The sequence below is a fragment of the Macrobrachium rosenbergii genome, chromosome 27 (genome assembly GCF_040412425.1).
Source record: "Macrobrachium rosenbergii isolate ZJJX-2024 chromosome 27, ASM4041242v1, whole genome shotgun sequence".
Lineage (NCBI taxonomy): Eukaryota > Metazoa > Arthropoda > Malacostraca > Decapoda > Palaemonidae > Macrobrachium > Macrobrachium rosenbergii.
In genome coordinates, this window is record NC_089767.1 from 41,022,009 (window position 1) to 41,043,023 (window position 21,015).

Below are 21,015 nucleotides of genomic sequence, written 5' to 3' on the forward strand. Positions count from 1 at the left end.
ATAATGAGGAGAGAACGCAATAGATAAGGAATAAACGAAAGAGATAACAAAGAGGAAAACAAGAAAGATACATGGGTAAGTACGAAGGATGAATAAAGAGAAATAAAAGGAGAAATATTAAGAAGGTGAGATATCACAGGAGGAGGAATGAGAAGAAGAAGAAGAGAGGAAGGCTGATAAGAAGAGACAGAGAAACAGACGAACGAGGTAAGGCAATAATGCGAAGAAAAAGGAAGAGGAGAGAGAGAGAGAGAGAGAGAGAGAGAGAGAGAGAGAGAGAGAGAGAGAGAGAGAGAGAGAGAAGAGAGTATGAAGGGGAAGAAGAGGAAGGGAGAAAATTGACTGATTGATTGTTGATTGATCTGTTTACGTAATCTGGCGTGTCATGGTTGCTATGAAGAGGATGGTAAGAGAGGAACTTCATAACTTGGGGGAGATAATGAGAAAATGCAATATGGACCCGTAACACTGGAGCTTACAGAATATGGGAAATAACAGAGAAAATGAAGGACAAAGGTAATAAACCATAAAAGAATGGAGGAAAGGTGACTATATCACACGAAAAAATTGAAGCATATAATAAAACAATTTAGATAAACAGCCATGAAAATGGAAGAATAAGATAACAAAGAGAGATGTGAAGGAATGCAACAAGATGGAAAATTTTTAAAAATCATGATAAAAAAAATTGCCATCAATGAAACGTCATTAAAATTATAAATGGAACGTCATTAAAAAGATAAAATTCTAGAATTTAAGCAATGAATAACTGGACTAATTAAAAAAAAAAGAAGTAAGCAATTGTAGCAGATGAAACAAATTGAGTAAGAAAAGTAACACTGTGGCATAATGGAAATTGAGAAAGTAACCAATACAATGCAAAATAAGAATACAAGGCTTCTATTACCAAAAACGAACGTAATACTTTGTTAATAATGACGAAGATAAATAGAAGATTAATTTGAATTCTGTTCAAGACAAACAAAGCCGTCTGATAAGACAATGAGATCTGCATTCTTACTTAAAATTGCGACTGAAGCGAACAATATACTTTACAGGAAGTAAGTTTCTGGAACATTTCCCTGAAAGTGAGATGAAGGTACTTAAAGAATTAATAAAACAGAACGCCATAAAACAGGACACTACGAAGTTATAAAGCACACGAGAACGAAGAATAATTAGCACGTTAATAGTCAAAAGGACACGCTATACAAGGAAGAAAATATTTACACACAGCAGCAGAGAAGAGAGAGACGAAACAAGGAATTTAAAAACCCTTCCGAATAACAACACATAGCAGCGTTAATGACGGATTCCCTTAGGTTCCCGAAGGCTGACTAACTGTACCTTGGAAATCGAGTGTTTTTACCGCTTGCGCCTCGCGGGGAATTTTTGTTCAATTCCTACTTCTCTCTCTCTCTCTCTCTCTCTCTCTCTCTCTCTCTCTCTCTCTTCTTCTTTTTATTACATAACTATGCATGGCAAATAGCAAGCAGGGTGCGAGAGGAATTTTTGTTCAATTCCTACTTCTCTCTCTCTCTCTCTCTCTCTCTCTCTCTCTCTCTCTTCTTCTTTACATAACTACGCATAGCATATAGGGTTGGTATCAGAAATACTTTGGAGGTTGACACGACGGTTGCCAAAAATGAGAACGAATAACATCGTCAATAAATACAAAAATTACAAAATATACAAAACACATACATTACTAATAAACACAAAACAAGAGCTACTGTGGGAAAATTAATTATAATAGCGAGGAAAATCCTTCAAAGAATGTTTCAGTATTATGATAAAAAGCGAGAAAACAAATTGAAAAAGCATAACTGCTATATTACGAATAAGTAAAAAGAAAAAAAAAAAAAAAAATATATATATATACATATATATATAAATATATATATATATATATATATATATATATATATATAGTTAGTTAGTTAGTCTTTTCTCTTCCACAGTATTTTTCATTTACTTATTCGCAATATAACAGTTTTCCTTTTCAATACCTTTAGCCCCCATTCATCTTAATACGGAGATATATTCTTCGCAGTATTTTCTATTGTGAATAACTTTCCTACACTAGTTCTTGTTTGTGTCCTATTATACCTACATACATACATACATATATATATATATATACATATATAATATATGTGTGTGTATATACAATATTCCTTAAACTCAAGACAATGCCAATGGCACATTCGTAACAAACAGCCGATCCGTAACAGAAAGTCGGCGGCCAGTGAAAAAATATGGCCCATACATCAGTAAAAACAATGGTAATCACTCCGGGGAAACTTTCCCTCGGCACGCACTCTCCCTGGCCGAGCCCTCCTCACTCACTCTCTCGAGAGAGAGTGCAAGACCACTTTCCCTCCTAATACAGAAGGTGTCCACAGAGTGCCTGCCTACGCGTCGCCGGGGAATTCGTTTTCTATTGCCTGAATTTTATTTACGTTTTCTTGGGTAAATCTTCAAACTAGCAAGTCATATCTATTAATACAGTACTTGTAAGCTTTCGTTTTCGATTTGACTTCTCCCCCACCCCGACCTCCACCACCTTTCCACAAATTATAACATCGAATACCATCGCATTTTTACTCTTCCTTCCAGCGCCAAGGTAATGAAATAGGCATTTTACCAATTGTTATATCAAATACCGTCGAATTTCTCTTTTAAACTCTCTAAAGCCCTTATTCCCTCCCCTACCAATTATTATATCGAATACTATAAAATTTTGCATTCTTCCCTTCACTCCACTGTATTGAAGTATGAATTTTGCCAATTACTATATCAAAAACCATCGAATTTCTCAATTCATTCTCTATATTCCTCATTTTCCTTCACACTCAATACATTCGTAACAAATCAACAGGTTATGACATTTCACAAAGTATGAAACCTTTCTAGTGGTCTAGTTAAACTATAATAATAATAATAATAATAATAATAATAATAATAATAATAATAATAATAATAATAATAATAATAAACCTTTCTTTAGCTCTATTAATGTTCTTCAATTTTCCAACCGCTGTTTTCCACGAGATCAATTATTATTCTCAATTATTCTCCTCCACTCGTCAATGGCGATCGCAATAAATATACGAGACCGACAACAGATGCATTCCACGAAATACATCTATGATGTATTTACAGCCTGCAAGCAAGCAAGCAAGCAAGCAAGCACGCACACGGCAGCCAGCTGCACCTGTCATGGTACCAGGACAGCTTTAAACGTTCCCTGCAACGTTCTTAGCCAGGGGATTACATAGCCAAGTTCATAATACACTCTGGAAATCATCCGGGATCTTATAAACTTGCTGGTGGCCAGCGCTCTGTTTATGTTTGGTTATTCTTCTTCTTCTTCTACTTCTTCTTCTTCTTGTCATTATAAGGAAGTAATGGTTTCATTCTTTGTTTACTTCTGCAGGTGAGAGGGAATTTCCAATTCGCAGATTTACTGACGGCCAACGCTCTGTTTACGTTTTTTTGTTTTGTAATGCATTTTATACTACTAATAATTCTTCTTCTTCTCCTTCTTCTTCTTCCTCTTGTCATTATAACTAAGTAATGGTTTCATTCTTTGTTTACTTCTCCCGGTGACTGCCAACATTCTGTTCACGTTTCCTATTTTGTAATGCACTATATTTCTTCTTCTTCTTCTTCTTGTCATTATGACTTAATACCTTCATTCTCTGTTTACTTCCTCAGGTGAGAGGAATTTCCTTCTCGTTGACAGATGTTCGAAAAACTAAACAATGCCGTATTTGGGGAAAGTGTTTATGTTCAATGGCAGGAATGCAACAGCTGTGTTCGAGAGAAGCAACTGTACAAACGGGTGGGTGAAAGTGGTTACTGTGGAGAGAGAGAGAGAGAGAGAGAGAGAGAGAGAGAGAGAGAGAGAGAGAGAGAGAGAGAGAGAGAGAGAGGAATTCAAGTTCATGGTCCCTCAGGGCAAACTGAAGGGAAAATCTTTAGTCTGAACAAAAGAGAAAGAGAAGAGAAAATTCAAGTTCATCGTCCCAGGCTACTTCAGTGCAAAATAAAGTTAAATTACTAGTCTGAGAGAGAGAGAGAGAGAGAGAGAGAGAGAGAGATGGCAACTACGCTCAGCTAGGGAAAGCAAAGAGACGGGATTTTCAATTTTTGATAGGGGCAAAATAACCCCGCTTTAAAAAACACGCCTCCTCCCACTTAGCTGCGGAAAGCATGGGCATAACCTTAAGGCGGCGACCAGACCAAATGAGGCACCGGCGGAGCAACGCAAAAGCCAAACGAGTGGGCAGACCCACCGACCGTTTAGGAGAGAGTCAGAAACCTTTGTTCTCGAAGTGTGTTCAGTGTCCGCCCATTCGCCACTAGTTAAAAAAAAAAAAAGTAATAAGCGGTTGAAAGACAAATTAACACTCACGGACGAGGCTTCATTTCATGGCCAGTCACACAGGAATTTCAAGGCTTCCGTTTTTATTCTATTTTAATTTTTTTTTGTTGGTTATGCAACCCATTTTTGGGATGCTTAATTGTTGCGCCTCCTCGCACCAAAAACTGAGATTTCAAGGAAAAAGAATCCGCCATAAAAAGGTTGAGATTTCGATTACAAAAGATGGGGAGAATTTCGAAGGACCTAAATGATTAAATGCGGCTCAAAAATTCTGAGAGCTTAGTCATCTGCCGGGCAAGAACTCACACTGATATGATGTTTTTAAGTGTAATCTCATGGTTTTTCATCAGGAAATGTTCCAGTAAACGTCATATATTGTTTACAAGTTGGTATATTTTTATACAAAACGATTTTGATTGGAAATTTAGAGATAATTATAATATCAAATGTTTCAGTTTTTAAAATGTGTTTACATCTGCGTGGAAGAGTTGGAAAAATATTTATGCACCTTTGACATACACACAAACACACACACACAGACATACACACACATACACATACATACGTGTACATAGTCTATATATATACATATAGATAGACACATGCATATATATATATATATATATATATATATATATATATATATATATATATATATATATACGTCAAGTATTTGATAAATCAATACGCAATAAATCTTTCCAGCAATCACTATAGACTCATTATAACATAAAACTAAGTAAATAATACTAAATGCTCTATGCGTGAAGAAGTCCACGTAACGTCATATCAGGTTAGACTGAAAACGTAAGTTTTGAAGACATATCGTAAAAGCCTGAACATGGGATTAGCAGTTTACGATTTATCTTGTCTGTTCAAATAAAAATCTTAAACACAGGAGCCTTCATAAAAAAAAATTCAAAGGATGATGTAGAGAAATTTCATTATTAAATATCTGTACATGACTTGATTTTCTATCCAAAGAATAACTTAACCGCGAATAATCACAACACATCATTACGTTCATAAAGAGATAACAAAGAACCACTCGGGGCCATTTAAGGAAATCACCACCACAAACAAACAAAAGCTCAATTAACAAGCCGTTTAAAGACAAAATCACACGCAAACAGACGAACGTAAAAAAAAAAGGCCAAATTAGTAACAGAGGCAATAAGGAAATCCGGCCTTCTAGGAAATAAAGAACTGGAAAAAAAAAAAGGGACCCAGCAATGCACCTGGTAATTCTGGCCAGAACTACGGTGTACAAGGTTGTGCGGCTGCATTGGAGGTGCACCTCAGTCTGCCAGCGAGCCTGAATCATGGGAGTTCCATGGAGTTTCTTCAAGGTAGTCTCAAGGCAAACTAGGTCTGCCTACATTCTACAGGAAATGAAGACCAGCCATGTAGGAAGATATTCTTGGTGGTTGTACGTACGGGCGCAAGTGTCTGTGTGTGTGTGTGTGTGTGTATATATATATATATATATATATATATATATATATATATATATATATATATATATATATATATATATATATATATATATATATACATATATATATATATATATACATACATATATATATATATCTATATACAGTAATATATATATATATATATATATATATATATATATATATATATTATATATATATATATAAACAAACACACACATATATACTGTATATATATATGCAAATGACATCTATACAGTTTTCACCACTGTTTGCGTAGTGTTCGATGAACCAACTGTGCATAAAACTTCCAAAGCACTCTCGCTTCAGACACTTCCACTAAGGCTCATCAGTGGCCCATCAAGCGCCCATATACAAACTACACCATTCCCATCAGCCACCTATCTTGCGGACTCTTCCAGTACCCGGATGTGACTGCAATTCTGCTTGCAACAATAAATAAAACCTGTACACTGAACCAACCTGAAAGCACAGGGGGGGGGCATCCATTACAAAGGCTATATAAACAACGCGTGTCAGGGAGGAGGGGAGGGGGGGATTAAATACTCGGCTTTGGGGCAGAGACATCTATGGGAGAACCCTGACACTACAAAGACCCCTCATAGCATAACATAACATAACATGGCGATGTGACAAAACAGCCTCCGATGGAAAAGATGACAAACATGTATGGGACGTCTCTGGACCCAAAACATGGCAACAGTTCTTTGGAAAGAAAAAAAAAAAAAAAGATCAAGCACGTGAAAAGTTGAAAGCGTTTGAGGAATATAAAAGTTGTCCCCTAAAAGAAAAAAAAAAGAAAAAAAACATACTTTTAGCGGCGGGGGGAAAATTTCCCCCAAAACAATGAAGATAAAAGACCGACCCTTTCTGGACGAGTCGATAAAATCGAGAAGAAAATTCAATACGACGTAAAAAGCTTTCTTACCAAATCCATTAAAAAAAACATATAAATATATATATATCAAAGGTGAAACGAAATCGTCAATAAGGAAGAATTTAAAAACAAGATCAGCATTAAGTTGAAGAGGGGGCGCATAGGTAATAATTTTCTATAACAGATCCGACAAAAAAATAAAATAAAGAAAATGGACAGAAATAAAACTCGATTTTTAAAGCCAGGTTTAATTAATCAGCGTTTCGTGAAAATTCACGAATAGGGAATCAATACATCAATAACGGCGCTAAAAGAAATCGATGATAAAATGGGGTCGTCGCTTTCGTCGCGGTCCGAATGCGGAAATACCATAGACGACAACTCGCCGGGAACTGAGTTGCCAGAGGTTGCTGGAGAGGAACTATTTTCTCTCCTAAGAGTTTCAGCTACCTTTGTACACCACGCTTGTGTATTTCAGATATTTCAGATACAATGCAATATCAATCGTCCCGTTACACTACCTGAAAGACGTTTCTTTGAGGAATTAAAGGTTAACTTGATAAAAACATCGCGTGAAAGACACTAATAATGAAATCACGATTTGTTAAAATAATAAAATAATAAGTCATTAGCAACCCGGCCCCCCTCCCACCAAACCGGTAAAGATGCACATCGTAAACATTATGTTCATAAACGCCACTAATTCTAAAACATAATTCCAAAAGCAATTATTTACTCACATATAAAAATTTAATGCCTATGTAATATAAAAACACACAGACATTTATTTACGAACTTAATGAGTAAATATATTTAAACATACAGACAGACTCATCCGTATAATATCAATAGGTAATATTAGGGGGGCCTTCCGCCGTCCCCCATACCCACGTAGATGCACAGGACCATAGAAAACGAATCTCACGCGACCGTTTGATTTTTTTTTTTCTTTTTACCATATCAAATGTCAGAAGTGACGAAACACTGCTACCTGTATCTGACTCGCGCCGGTGCTACCCAAATTCTACGCTTCTTCCGTAACAATAAATTTATGAAGGGCAGAACATATTGTCTATTTATTTATTTATTTATATATTTATTGTTTATTTTATCTGTTTTTCTAAGCAGTTAACGAGATTGATTTTGGGCAATATTTTCTCAACTTGTACTTTTCATTATTACAGAATTAATCTCAATATACATACATATATATACATATGTATGGGTGTGTGTGTATATATATATATATATATATATATATATATATATATATATATATATATATATATGTAATATATAAATATATATATGATGTAATATATATATATATATATATTATATATATATATATATATATATATATATATATATATATATATATATATATATATATATATATATATATATAAAACTATCTATTGCGTAGCCTAGTCTTCAGCCGTGTATGAGAGAGAGAGAGAGAGAGAGAGAGAGAGAGAGAGAGAGAGAGAGAGAGAGAGAGAGAGAGAGAGTCTGGGTATACGATATATCTAATCACGTTTTCGGTTTCCAAAGGCTGAGTGGAAAAAGTGCGGCTTCACAATACACCGATAGACGTCATTACTTAAGAGGAATCATCTTTAAAAGAATGGCATTCGGCCTCCAAGGTCATTTCTTTACCCTGTTCATGACTTGAACCCAGGAGCGTGCCGGGATTCTATACACACACACACACACACACACACATATATATATATATATATATATATATATATATATATATATATATATATATATATATATGTAGTGTGTAAAATATAAAACTGACAAATTTTTTTTTATTTGTACATGCGCATATACACACCCATATGTGTATATATATATATATATATATATATATATATATATATATATATATATATATATATATATACACATACATACATACAAACAACAAACATGTATATAAATATACATATACATATATATATATATATATATATATATATATATATATATATATATGTATGTATGTGTTTGTTTGTAAATGGGTGTGAACATTTGTCTATTCTTTCGTCAAATCTACAAACATGAATTAACCCTAACATATAACACGACCACATAACAACCAAAACAAACAAATAGACAAAATAAACTAATTACAGAGTAGGGGGGAAGAGTTACCGAACGACGCAAGTGTACAATAAACTCTACGGTGACAGAGCATAACATTTCATTAGTTCCATGCCTGTGAGCCCATGGAGAGAGAGAGAGAGAGAGAGAGAGAGAGAGAGAGAGAGAGAGAGAGAGAGAGAGAGAGAGAGAGAGTGCTCTATACCGGAGTGAAACAGGAAAAAATACTACGAATTTTCCATAACAAAACAATTAGTCTGTTCGCAGAATTGACAGGAGGGAATTTCAAAACAGGCAAAGATTAAAGGAACCGTTCCATACGCGTTCGGTTCCGTTAGATTCCATTAATACTACTTGATTTCCCGTCCACTTCAAACTGAAACACCTGTTAGCTGGTAAACTGTTTGTGATGTGAATGTATGTGTGTATGCATGTTTATATAAAACACACACATATATATATATATATATATATATATATATATATATATATATATATATATATATATATATATATATATATATATATATATATATATTATACTTCCCTTCCAAATTGAAACACCTACTAAGGGGTAAACTATCTGGGGATATACTCGTATATATATACAAATATTTCCTGTTAAAACACAATTCCATCAAATATTAGGGAGCCCACGGAAACGCCAAAATGTGGAAAATAAAGGCTATATTTCAGAGACCAAACTGTCTCTCTCCTCAGGCAGAGAGAGAGAGAGAGAGAGAGAGAGAGAGAGAGAGAGAGAGAGAGAGAGAGAGAGAGAGAGAGGTTCATTTACCTTGACAAGGAGGGAAGAAAATCATAAAAATCGTAATAATATTTGCCCATGAGGGGGCAGTTGAGTATCAATTAAAACCGTAGGAAGGCTCTGCTCTTTAAAACCACCTCAACAGATTTCTTAAGTTTCTGAATACAAATGGATCTGTGTTCATGAGCATGCCAGCACATTTGTGAAAGATCTGCGATCACTCCTGTAGTATGGGGAACCTAATAGCAGTCGAGATTTAACCAGAGATTATTAGAAACAATTAAATAATGCACCGAAGTTTCCTCGGTGTAATCGAGTTTTCCGTACAGCTTATAATACTGTATGAAGTTTTCAGCCGCGGCCCATGACACTCTCAGCTACGGCCCATACAGCGTATAATGCTGTACGAAACTTTCAGCCACGGCCCATGAGACTGTCAGCCGCGGCCCATGAAACTTTCAGCCACGGTGCCGGCTAACTTCAACCTTAAATAAAATCAAAACTACTGAGGCTAGAGGGCTGCAATTTGGTATGTTTGATGATTGGAGGTTGGATGATCAACATACCAATTTGCATCCCTCTAGCCTCAGTAGTTTTTAAGATCTGAGGGCGGACAGAAAAAGTTCGGACGGACCGACAAAGCCGGCACAAGAGTTTTCTGTATAAGAAAACCTATAAATGAAAGCAATAATTAAGTGACTTACCTGAACTTGTTGCCTTTTGAATAACCATCTCACTCACCTGGAAAAAAAGAAAAATAATGATTATTGTAAAAATATTGCTAGAACTTTATATTCTCAGCAGGAAAATATTTTATATATATTTCATGTAATGTCTGGTAATTACATTAATGAACAGAACTGGTCGGATGAAATAAGAGAAATTAAAGTGAGTTTCAAATAGAAAATTAAGAGAGAAAACATATAAACATTATATATATATATATATATATATATATATATATATATATATATATATATATATATATATATATATATATGCATGTATGTATGTATATTATACACACACAAACACTGCCTTACTGCTTTCTGTATGTGAAATCAAATATCTTATTTAGCACTAGAATGCAAAAACTCATACGTACATATATACATACATGCATACATATATAAATTACATAAATAAATACACACATACATACATACATAAATACATACATACAAAAATACATACATACACACACACCTCAATACACAAACGACTGTAACTCTCGATAAGGAATCAAGAGGGGAAAAAAAATGTCTATGAATGCCATTCAGCGTCGAAGCTAGACAAATATATATATACGTCAGAAAGAACCACAGCGTCGAAGCTAGACAAATATATATATATACGTCAGAAAGAACCAGACCTGAAATACATCTGCGTATTTATAGCCGACGTATCAGGTGTTTATTTTAACGAGAGCTTCAATGGAGATCTGCATCACTGATGAATAAATATAAATATACGTGGCTTTGGTTCTAGTCGTTGCCAACTGCTCAAAATTCTAATTAACGGATTGGTCTGACACCTTATCAGATCTCGCTTCTTTATTTTGTTTAATGATTGGCGATGAGATTATCAGTGAAATATCAATATAGCTTAAAAGTAGGCATCAACGTCCATGGGGGATTTTTTCGGAACAGGTTTTATGAGAGACCACAAGGTTTTCCTTATAATTTCACTATATATATTTATATATATATATATATATATATATATATATATATATATATATATATATATATATATATATATATATATATATATATATATATACATAAGAGACCACAAGGTTTTTTCCTTATAATTTCCCTAAGTGTTTTATATACATATATATATATATATATATATATATATATATATATATATATATATATATATATATATATATCATCGATGACCCTTGTTGTTGGGGCGCCTGCAACCCTATATGAATATAAGTCAATCGGTCAATCATTGCAAATGACGCATAAGCACGGTCATTATATATATAAATATATATATATATATATATATATACATGCACATACATATATATACGTACATATATATATGTATACATATATGTATGTGTGTGTGTGTGTATACATACAAAAAAAGAGCACGCTTATCTACAGTTACAAAGACCTCTGACATCAACCGCTGATACCAGCAACAACACAAAACGGCATCCTCTTAACGAATGGTTCCGCACTTCGAGACAGAATTTCCGCAGCATGAACTTGCTAAGCTAAGCAACATACCTCCATTTTGTTCGCCTTGAACGGACGCCTGGCTACTACCCGAACGTCGCCCAACGTGCAGATTCGTTCATTTGGACAATTATGAGTCGACGATCCTCACGCCCAACGACTGGAAGTCCGTTCACGTCCATTTAACAGCTTACGCCACCGAAAAGTAAAGTACTTTTTTTCGTTCGTACTCATGAACGGATCTGGTCCACGAAATGCCAAGTACGCATGATAGATCAGCGTATACTGGTCGGACCATTTCCGTTGAAGAGACATCTGCCTTCATGAGGCCGCAGGCTTTCTGATGCAAGGGTAATACTTACGAAGTTTTAATCGATAAAACGTAACGGAACTGTTATAACCAATCCATTTGAATCTGGCCTGTCCAGTGTTTAGCTGGAAACAGCATCAGTTCATTCATGAGTATAGTTTATATTTATTTGTTTATTTCAACTGCACTGAGCAAGGTAAACTTAAGTTGTATTGTAACTAATTTGGGAGAGAAACATTGGGGAGATATGGATCTGAGGCAGTGAGTCACTCAGCTTCGAAGCCTACTGGTTAGGGAGGAACCTGAAGCTCTGACTGTCAGATCAGTCCACTGGGAATTCACTGAACATCCAAAATTGCCAGGCTCGGTGCTCTCAAGTCGAATTACAAAAATGACAGTGGACTTCCCGAGCTGAGAATCTAACCACTGAGCTCTAAGAGTCAGGAAACGTTATTCATGTACTTAATCTCCTAAATTTTCTTCCAGACAAAAAAAAAAAAAAAAAAAATAAATCAAATTTAAAATAAACCATTTTCAGACTAATGACTTTTTTTTCATTAGTCATAACTGTCCTATTCATCCTCATACGGTAATTAATAACATGTTAATATATAATTTCCTTTCGATAACATGCTAGACCTGGTCTACCATAGCACCTTCTTGCATAATTTTTCTTATCTCTGAGAGAGAGAGAGAGAGAGAGAGAGAGAGAGATGGCGGCGCCTGGGTTGTTTACCGAGTTTTCCCTAACTCTCCACTAATAATATTTTCATCATTGCTTTCAAAAGCGCCTAACCAACCGGTGTGAAATTTTAATATGTTAAAGCTCGCCTTTATGGCCCGTATTCAAGTGAAACCCAAACCTTCATCGCTGCTGCCTGAGTTGAAAGACACACCGTATCTATAAAATGAAACTGCTAAAATGGAAATCTTATTGGACGTCAGAATAATTCCCTTTGAAGATAAGTACCCTTTTTTTGAAAGCAGGCTGACCGTGAAAATATGATGTACGTGAATAAATGTAATCAAAATACAATGTAGACGCGGGGTTTTACATCATTAAATCGTAGCAGCCAGATATGTTTTCTGAAGCTAGAATAAAAAAAAAAAAGTTATTAAAAGAAACATAAAAATAAACAGATACTTAACCAAATGGCTCCACATAAATTTAGTGGAATAACTCTAATATGCAAATTTATGTGTACGCATATTTCATATCTGTGCCCGCAAATATGCATGCTAAAAATTGGCGAGTAAAAGCATAATGCATGCATATTCATATATGGATGAATCAGTCTGTTCACACCAGATATGAGATTGACAAGTGATTAACAGCCAAGCAAGAATAGAATGCTCAAATGTGAAAAAAATAAAATTATTTGTAAGAAACAGAATAAATATGAACAAATGATACAACACAAACAAAAAAATAAATATATAAAAATAATAAACAGATGCTAAGAAGAGTTTGAAATATAAGATTAATATATAAAAATAATAAACAGTTGCTAAAAGGAATTTAAAATTAAAAGATTAATATATAAAAACAATAAACAGTTGCTAGGATGAGTGAAAATTAAATAATTAATATATAAAAATAATAAACAGGTGCTAAAAGGAGTGAAAAATATAAGATTAATAATATATAAAAATAATAAACAGTTGCTAAGAGGATTGAAAAGCATAAGATTAATATATACAAATACATAAACAGTTGCTAAAAGGAGTGAAAATTATAAGATTAAAATATAAAAAATAAACAGCTGCTAAAAGGAGTGAAAAATATAAGATGAATGCATAAAAATAATAATCAGTTCCTAAAAGGAGTGACAACTATAAGATTAATAATATATACAAATAACAAACAGTTGTTAAGGATTGAAGAGCATAAGATTAATGCATACAAATACACAAACAGCTGTTAAGGGGAGTGAAAACTATCAATGTAATGATGCAGGCCACTTTAAAAAATCCCTCAAGACCCCACACCCCCCAAAATCCCCCTAGGACCATGAGCCAAGAGATTAGGAGAAAACTAAGCATGTAACGTGACGCTGTTCTAACGAAAACATTCCCTTCGCTAATCCTTTTAAAACCAACCGGCTGTTAGAACCCAGCTTTTTCATAGATGGAAAAAAATGTCAGTAAAACATGCGCAGAAGTTTCTTCGGCGCAACCGAGTTTTCTGTACAGCCACTACAGCGTATAATCAAGGGCACCGAAAATGGATTTATCTTTCGGTGGTCTCGGTATAATGCTGTATGAGCCGTGGATCATGAAACTTTAACCAAGGCCCGGTGATGGCCTGTCCTATAGCGTTGCCAGACGCACGATTATGGCTAACTTTAACCTTGAATTAAATAAAAACTACAGAGGCTAGAGGGCTGCAATTTGGTATGTTTGATGATTGCAGCGTGGATGATCAACATACCAATTTGCACCCCTCTAGCCTCAGTAGTTTTTAAGATCTGAGGGCGGACAGATAAAGTGCAGACGGACAGACAAAGCCAACTCAATAGGTTTTCTTTTGCAGAAAAATAAAAAGGGGTTGCTAAGAAATAAGTGTTTGGAAACAGGATCGCTGGAAAACTCAACGCAGCTCAGATAAAGGTGTTGCTAAAGTCTTCTGTTTTACTATCATACAAAGTTTGACGTAAAACTAAGTTTTGCAAAGAGGTCACGTGACACGGGAGAAAGAAAGTGAACTGGAATTTTCCAAAACAACGGCGCCCGAGGAGGATAAATGTATCTTTAACAATCAGCAGAAATCATACTGTTTCCTTTTAACATGAGTAGGCCTTATACAGTAGCATCAAATTTAATATTGTGGAAATTGCCTAACACATAAAAGAACACGAGCGCACCCAAATTATATATATATATATATATATATATATATATATATATATATATATATATATATATATATATTATATATTATATATATTTGTGTTGTTTAGGTAACTCTAAGTTTGCCTATTTAAAATTCATGGAGAAATAGTGAAGTGTATAATCGAGATGTACATGTGCTGTATAATGTATGGATAATACACACACACACACACACACACACACACACACACACACACACACATATATATATATATATATATATATATATATATATATATATATATATATATATATATATATATATATATATATATATATATATATATATATATATATATATATATATAATTTATATATCTTGTCGCGATCTTGAAGCCCGGATCCTGAACCACTTCCACGGACGACCGTCGCTTCCAGGACCGACCAAGAATTTCATCTGTGTCGTAGCAAAAAAAAAAAAAAAAAAAAAAAAAAATTAACAAACAAAAGAAAGAAAAGAAAACAGGGTCCTTGGATCGAATAAAACATTAAACATGCGGTGAACAATCATCGACCATGATCGACCTTTTGAGCTTCGATGCTGGCCTTGGCCTTTCTGAGCGGTTGACTGAGCGAGTCTCTCTGCAGTTTCAGTCTGCACGCTGGTCCAGATCAGCCAATGCTGTGATTAAAAAAAAATTTGCTTTTACGTGGACACATCATTCGTTATATATCATAAAATTGTATTTTGATGTTTTATGGGTAATTTTTCCATATATCTCTTATCCTATGGAAAATAGATTTTTTAATTTTTTTTTTACGTGGATACGTTTTTCGTTATGTAACATAAATTTATGTTGTTGGTATTTTATGAGTTATTTTTTCATGCTTCTCTTCTCGTGTAAAAAAAAAAAAGCAAGTGCTTTGATTTCTTGTAAATTATTATTTTTTTAGTGGACACTTTATACGTTGTATAGGATAAAATTTTTTGTTAATATTTAATAAGTTATTCCCCCCATTTCTCATTTCCAAGATAAAAAAAAATTTTTTTTATTTTCTTTTTTTTTACGTGGACACGCTATTCGTTATTTAACATAAAATTTTATTGGTAATATTTGATGAGTTATTCCTCCCTACTTCTCTTCTCCTAGGCAAAACGATGTTTTTATTTTACTACGTAGTATATTGTTGATATTTTCTGGGTTATTCCTCCCCTACCTTTCTTTTCTCGGATATAAAAAGATTATCAGTCTCACACACACACACACACACACAGAGAGAGAGAGAGAGAGAGAGAGAGAGAGAGAGAGAGAGAGAGAGAGAGAGAGAGAGAGAGAGAGAGATAGCTAAAAAATTTTCATTTTATATAAATTTCGTGAAGAAATTAACCAGTTGATATAACAATTCATAACCTCTTCTGCAAACTACTGACAATATCATACAGAGAGAGAGAGAGAGAGAGAGAGAGAGAGAGAGAGAGAGAGAGAGAGAGAGAGAGAGAGAGAGCCAAGGAAACCAACGGTTCATTGACCAAAGAATTCAGCGATCCACGGTGGCGACCAAGTATAAGGCAAATATGAACTTGAGTTTATCGGAGGCTTTCAGATAAACAAGGTCACTGAAGGTCACTGATCAACACCACCGATCACCCGCCAACTCCAACCTTCTATCACTTTAAGAAAAGAAAAAACAAAAAGTGTATAACAATCACGTGATCAACCCCACGTTATGTCTCTGGGCTTCGTACACACATGAATCATATGCTAGGACTTTACCGTTGTGTACTTTTTTCTGATATTTAAAAGATTTTTTTTCTGGAGAGAGAGAGAGAGAGAGAGAGAGAGAGAGAGAGAGAGAGAGAGAGAGAGAGAGAGAGAGAGAGGTCACAGAAGCCAGTCTCATTGTATGTCTTACAAGAAAATCTCTGAAGAAGGAACAGCAGCCGTATTCAAGCTACGGAACTTTCCGGGAGGAACATTCCGTAAGTAACTATTTTATGTAATATATATATATATATATATATATATATATATATATATATATATATATATATATATATATATATATATATATATATATGAATCTACGCCTAAAATAGTATCAGTGGAGATACAAATTTTCTGGCCTGGAAAGGCTTACTCGTGGAATAGCGTCTGGCACTAAAAAACTTTGCGTAGCAACCAAAGAATGGATCTTTGGAATTAGCCAGTCTTCATTACTGCTGATATTTGCTTCATCCGAGAATTATCATCTCTCAGAAAACTATTGTTCCGGCTTCGTCTGTCCATCCGCACTTTTTCTGTCCGCCCTCAGATCTTAAAAACTACTGAGGCTAGAGGGCTGCATATTGGTATGTCGATCATCCACACTCCAATCATCAAACATATCAAATTGCAGCCCTTTAGCCTCAATAGTTTTTCTTTTATTTAAGGTTAAAGGTAGCTATATTCGTGCTTCTGGCAACGATATAGGATAGGCCACCAACGGGCCGTGGTTAAAGTTTCATGAGCCACGGCTCATACAGCATTGTACCGAGCCCAACGAAAGAGATCTATTTTCGGTGGCCTTAATTATTCGCTGTAGCGGCTGTACAGAAAATTTAGTTTCTTCGGAGTATTTTTCAATTGTTTCCATTTGTTATTATATATTGGTGAATTTCAATTTGTCAATTCATATCTATTCGCAACGGCGATATGTAACAAGAATTCTGTATATTAACTGGTGATTTCTGTAATGGAAATGAGGCAGCCTCCAAGATTATATAAGCTGCTCAAACCTTGCTTACTGCTTCCAGTTTTGGCCCAAAGTGTAAACTGTTCTCCTATATATATTCTAAAATCTCTCTATAAGAATTTGGAAGACGGAACCTAGGTTTTCTGCAGTGCTACTAATATCTGCAAGAGCCGTGGTAACGTAACTAAAATGACGGAATAAGAGATATTCTTAATCTCCGACTAAAACAAGTAAAATCACATCAGCTTCCGGTCTTCTACTCTCTCCCCCTGTGGGGAAAAGTGTATTCATGGGTGACGTCATCGGGACAAGGCAGCCACAGATTCTGAGAAAAACTCTTTCGCCAGGAGGTCACGGGGAACAACTCTTCCTTGGCGTTATTCTCTTTAAAGCCTTCTGCTCCACGTTGCGTCATGCTTTGCTGCGTCCTTTCCTAACTGGTGCTCATTATCAGAAGTGGTCTGTTATTTACTAATTTCATCATTCCATTCTAGATTTTTTATAAGATTGATATCCACTGATGGGTAAAAGCTACCAGTTCCACTCGAGTCTCATAAACTGATAACTACTGGATTTGGGTAATTGATCACATCATATAGTCAGGCATAACCGAAAATTTATAAAGGTCTAAACCCTCTTCTTTATCATTCGAGCATCTTCCAACTTTGTTGGGCTTTCTCACCACAACTGGCTTTCCACATCTCCTTCAAGTACATTAAGGGACGGGAGACTCATGACTTCTGTCGTAAAAACAAGGAGAATGCTTTCACAGAAGTCAGAGGCAAGATTTAAAGCTCCTGATTTATTAAACCAAAGAGGTTTTGACGAATATTCCTGGAATAACTGCTTTTCTCTCTCTCTCTCTCTCTCTCTCTCTCTCTCTCTCTCTCTCTCTCTCTCTCTCTCTGGCGTACCAAATGATGGTTAAAAAACGCCCTCAATGTACCTGGTTTCAACCACAGCCTTGCACCGGTTAGATATCAGAAGGAACCAGTTACTGGGACATCCACCTGGTGTAAGAAACCACCTTGTGTGACAAACAAGAATGCTTCTGCAGTAAAAGTTAAGAGCAATGCCTTCAGCACCTGCTCAACATTGTTCAGAGGTGAAGCATTATTCAGAATCATGTCAATGGTTTCAGTGACGGGGCATCAGTGACTAAGCTCTCAATAACAACTAACGTGATATCACCTCGAGGTGGCGTCTTCAGAAGGTCGCCGAACTGGGTAGACATTCAGAGCACACAGTCTAGTTAACCAGCCTCCGGAAAACAAGCTCTAATTCCCATATTCTTCGCAAATGTTATATTGCAACTATTTCCTCCCTTTTTTTACATTCACATTCAACAAGGCATCTGGCCAAGGTCATGTCTATAGACAACTTCTTCATTTAGATGCCCTTTTTTACGGCCTCCTGAAGAATGAGCAAATTCCTACACCCATTCTTATCATGGATATATTATCAAAATATTGTCCTATTGTTTCGACATCTATTATATTCAAGCCTTTATCCAAAATTTTTTTTTTAAAGGTAGGACCAATGGTGATTGACTTTCCTAATCAATTTTGACATCCACTGCCCTGTTTCATCAGAGAATCTGAAGTCCCTGCCTCAAAGATTAGAAAAGCACTGGAAAGAGATTGACACAATGTTCTGTCAGTTAAAGTTTCCTTCACTCCTCCTTTACGTAAACTTATCTCTGGGCTTTTTCCATGTGATAGTTACAGCATATCACTTTCAGTGGTGTTCCCCAGGGGCCATTTTTGTACCTTCTTTTCTTCATGCATTAAGTTACCACACCAATGCATGGTTTTGCTGACGATTCAAATCTTCACAACCCACCTTTTTCCCTTCTTCTGGAACCCCTATTGTTCTCACTAAATCCTGAATTGTTCTTCACAATTGTTCTTCATTTATCGACGCTGATCTTGAAAGTATATCTGAATGGAAAGCCTGTAATTTACTTGAGTACATTGTCTGCTACAAAGGTACAATTACCACCAGTAACGTCATCTTTTCTCCCAACCAGTTCTATTTCCTTTGATCATGACGAAACTCTTTCCGTCTCCTTTACTAACATTTTGTGTTCAAAGGCCAAGCACTGGGACCTATGAGGTCACTCACCGCCGAAATGGAAATTAATAGTAAATGGTTTGAAAGGTGTAACAGGAGGAAAACCTCAAAGCAGTTGCACTGTGAATCAACTGTTAGGAGAAGGTGGAAAGTAAGATGGAAGAGAGAGAATATGAAAGGAGGTACAGTGAAAGGAACGAAAGGGGTTGCAGCTAGGGGCCTCAGGAAGGCACGCTGCAAAGAACCTTAAGAAATGCCTACAGTGCACTGCATGAGGTGCACTGACCGCACTATCCTCTTACTGGGTCAAGTGGTATCAAAATTGTGCTGGAGCAAGTTCTTGTCACTAATTGCAAAATCTGGGCATCTCAGGAAGCTGTGATTTCCTTCCTTAACCCCCAAATTAAAGGCATTGCTGATCAGTGGTCCTTTGTCCCTACCGCAAGGTTAATTTTTGTTACTCTCTCTATTCTCTTTCTTTCAACGTTTTCTCTGTCAGCATTATTTTGGCCATTGCTCCGTTAAGCTAAGCCATATTCCATCTTCTTCTCCTTACTTGGTCACGTGACACGCCAAGTCAACCACTCTCTCACTCATTTCGTGGACTTCAGCATTCCTTATCGTTCAGGTTTGTGAATGGCCACCACCCCCCCTTCTCTCTCTCTCTCTCTCTCTCTCTCTCTCTCTCTCTCTCTCTCTCTCTCTCTCCTCTCCACTGCCAAACTTTGGAATTCTCTCCTGTCTGTTTCCCCCGAATCCTCCCATTTATACCCTTATATTCTCTCTCAGTTATTTCCTTATTTCCTTTAGACCTAGGATACTTAAGGGGATGAGGGGTGATTGGGGGGGGGCCGCCAATCCCACTGGTCTCGTCTTAAACTTCCAGTATAAATGCAGTTAATTTGCGCATCCAAAAGGCCGGCTTTTACTGACTAGCTTTTCAGAGCATCGCCGCCCTACACAAGGGACCCAACAACCTTCTTCTCATACCCCGCCGGGAACAAGAGATCCCATTAGGGGTCGATCATTAAAGGACCACGTGTCCGACGGACGCCTACTACGGGGCGGCAGGCAACGGCATGGGAAACGGGGAGACCACACCACATGGACTGACAGACGAACAGACAGACAGAGAGACTGAACGTGCGCGAGCTGAGTCAGCTAATCTAACAGCTGTTTCCGGGTACCTGGCACGAAAAAAAAGAAAAAAAAAAAATAGTACGTCGCTCTTTATAACCTTTTAATG

At 35.9% G+C, this 21,015-nt stretch overlaps 1 protein-coding gene across 11 annotated transcripts in view; it reads right to left on the reverse strand.

Annotated features, from left to right (window-relative positions):
- The window catches only part of Hr4 (Hormone receptor 4), a 550,506-nt gene that overhangs the window by 223,472 nt on the left and 306,019 nt on the right, over nucleotides 1-21,015 (reverse strand). For 3 of the 11 annotated variants that reach the window (XM_067129670.1, XM_067129672.1, XM_067129671.1), the window contains one exon: nucleotides 10,328-10,364. The exons of the other annotated variants lie outside the window; for them this stretch is intronic. In XM_067129670.1, the coding sequence (XP_066985771.1) occupies nucleotides 10,328-10,355 (28 nt within the window). In that variant the 5' untranslated portion in view covers nucleotides 10,356-10,364. The remainder of the gene's footprint in view (nucleotides 1-10,327; nucleotides 10,365-21,015) is intronic. 11 annotated transcript variants of the gene reach the window in all.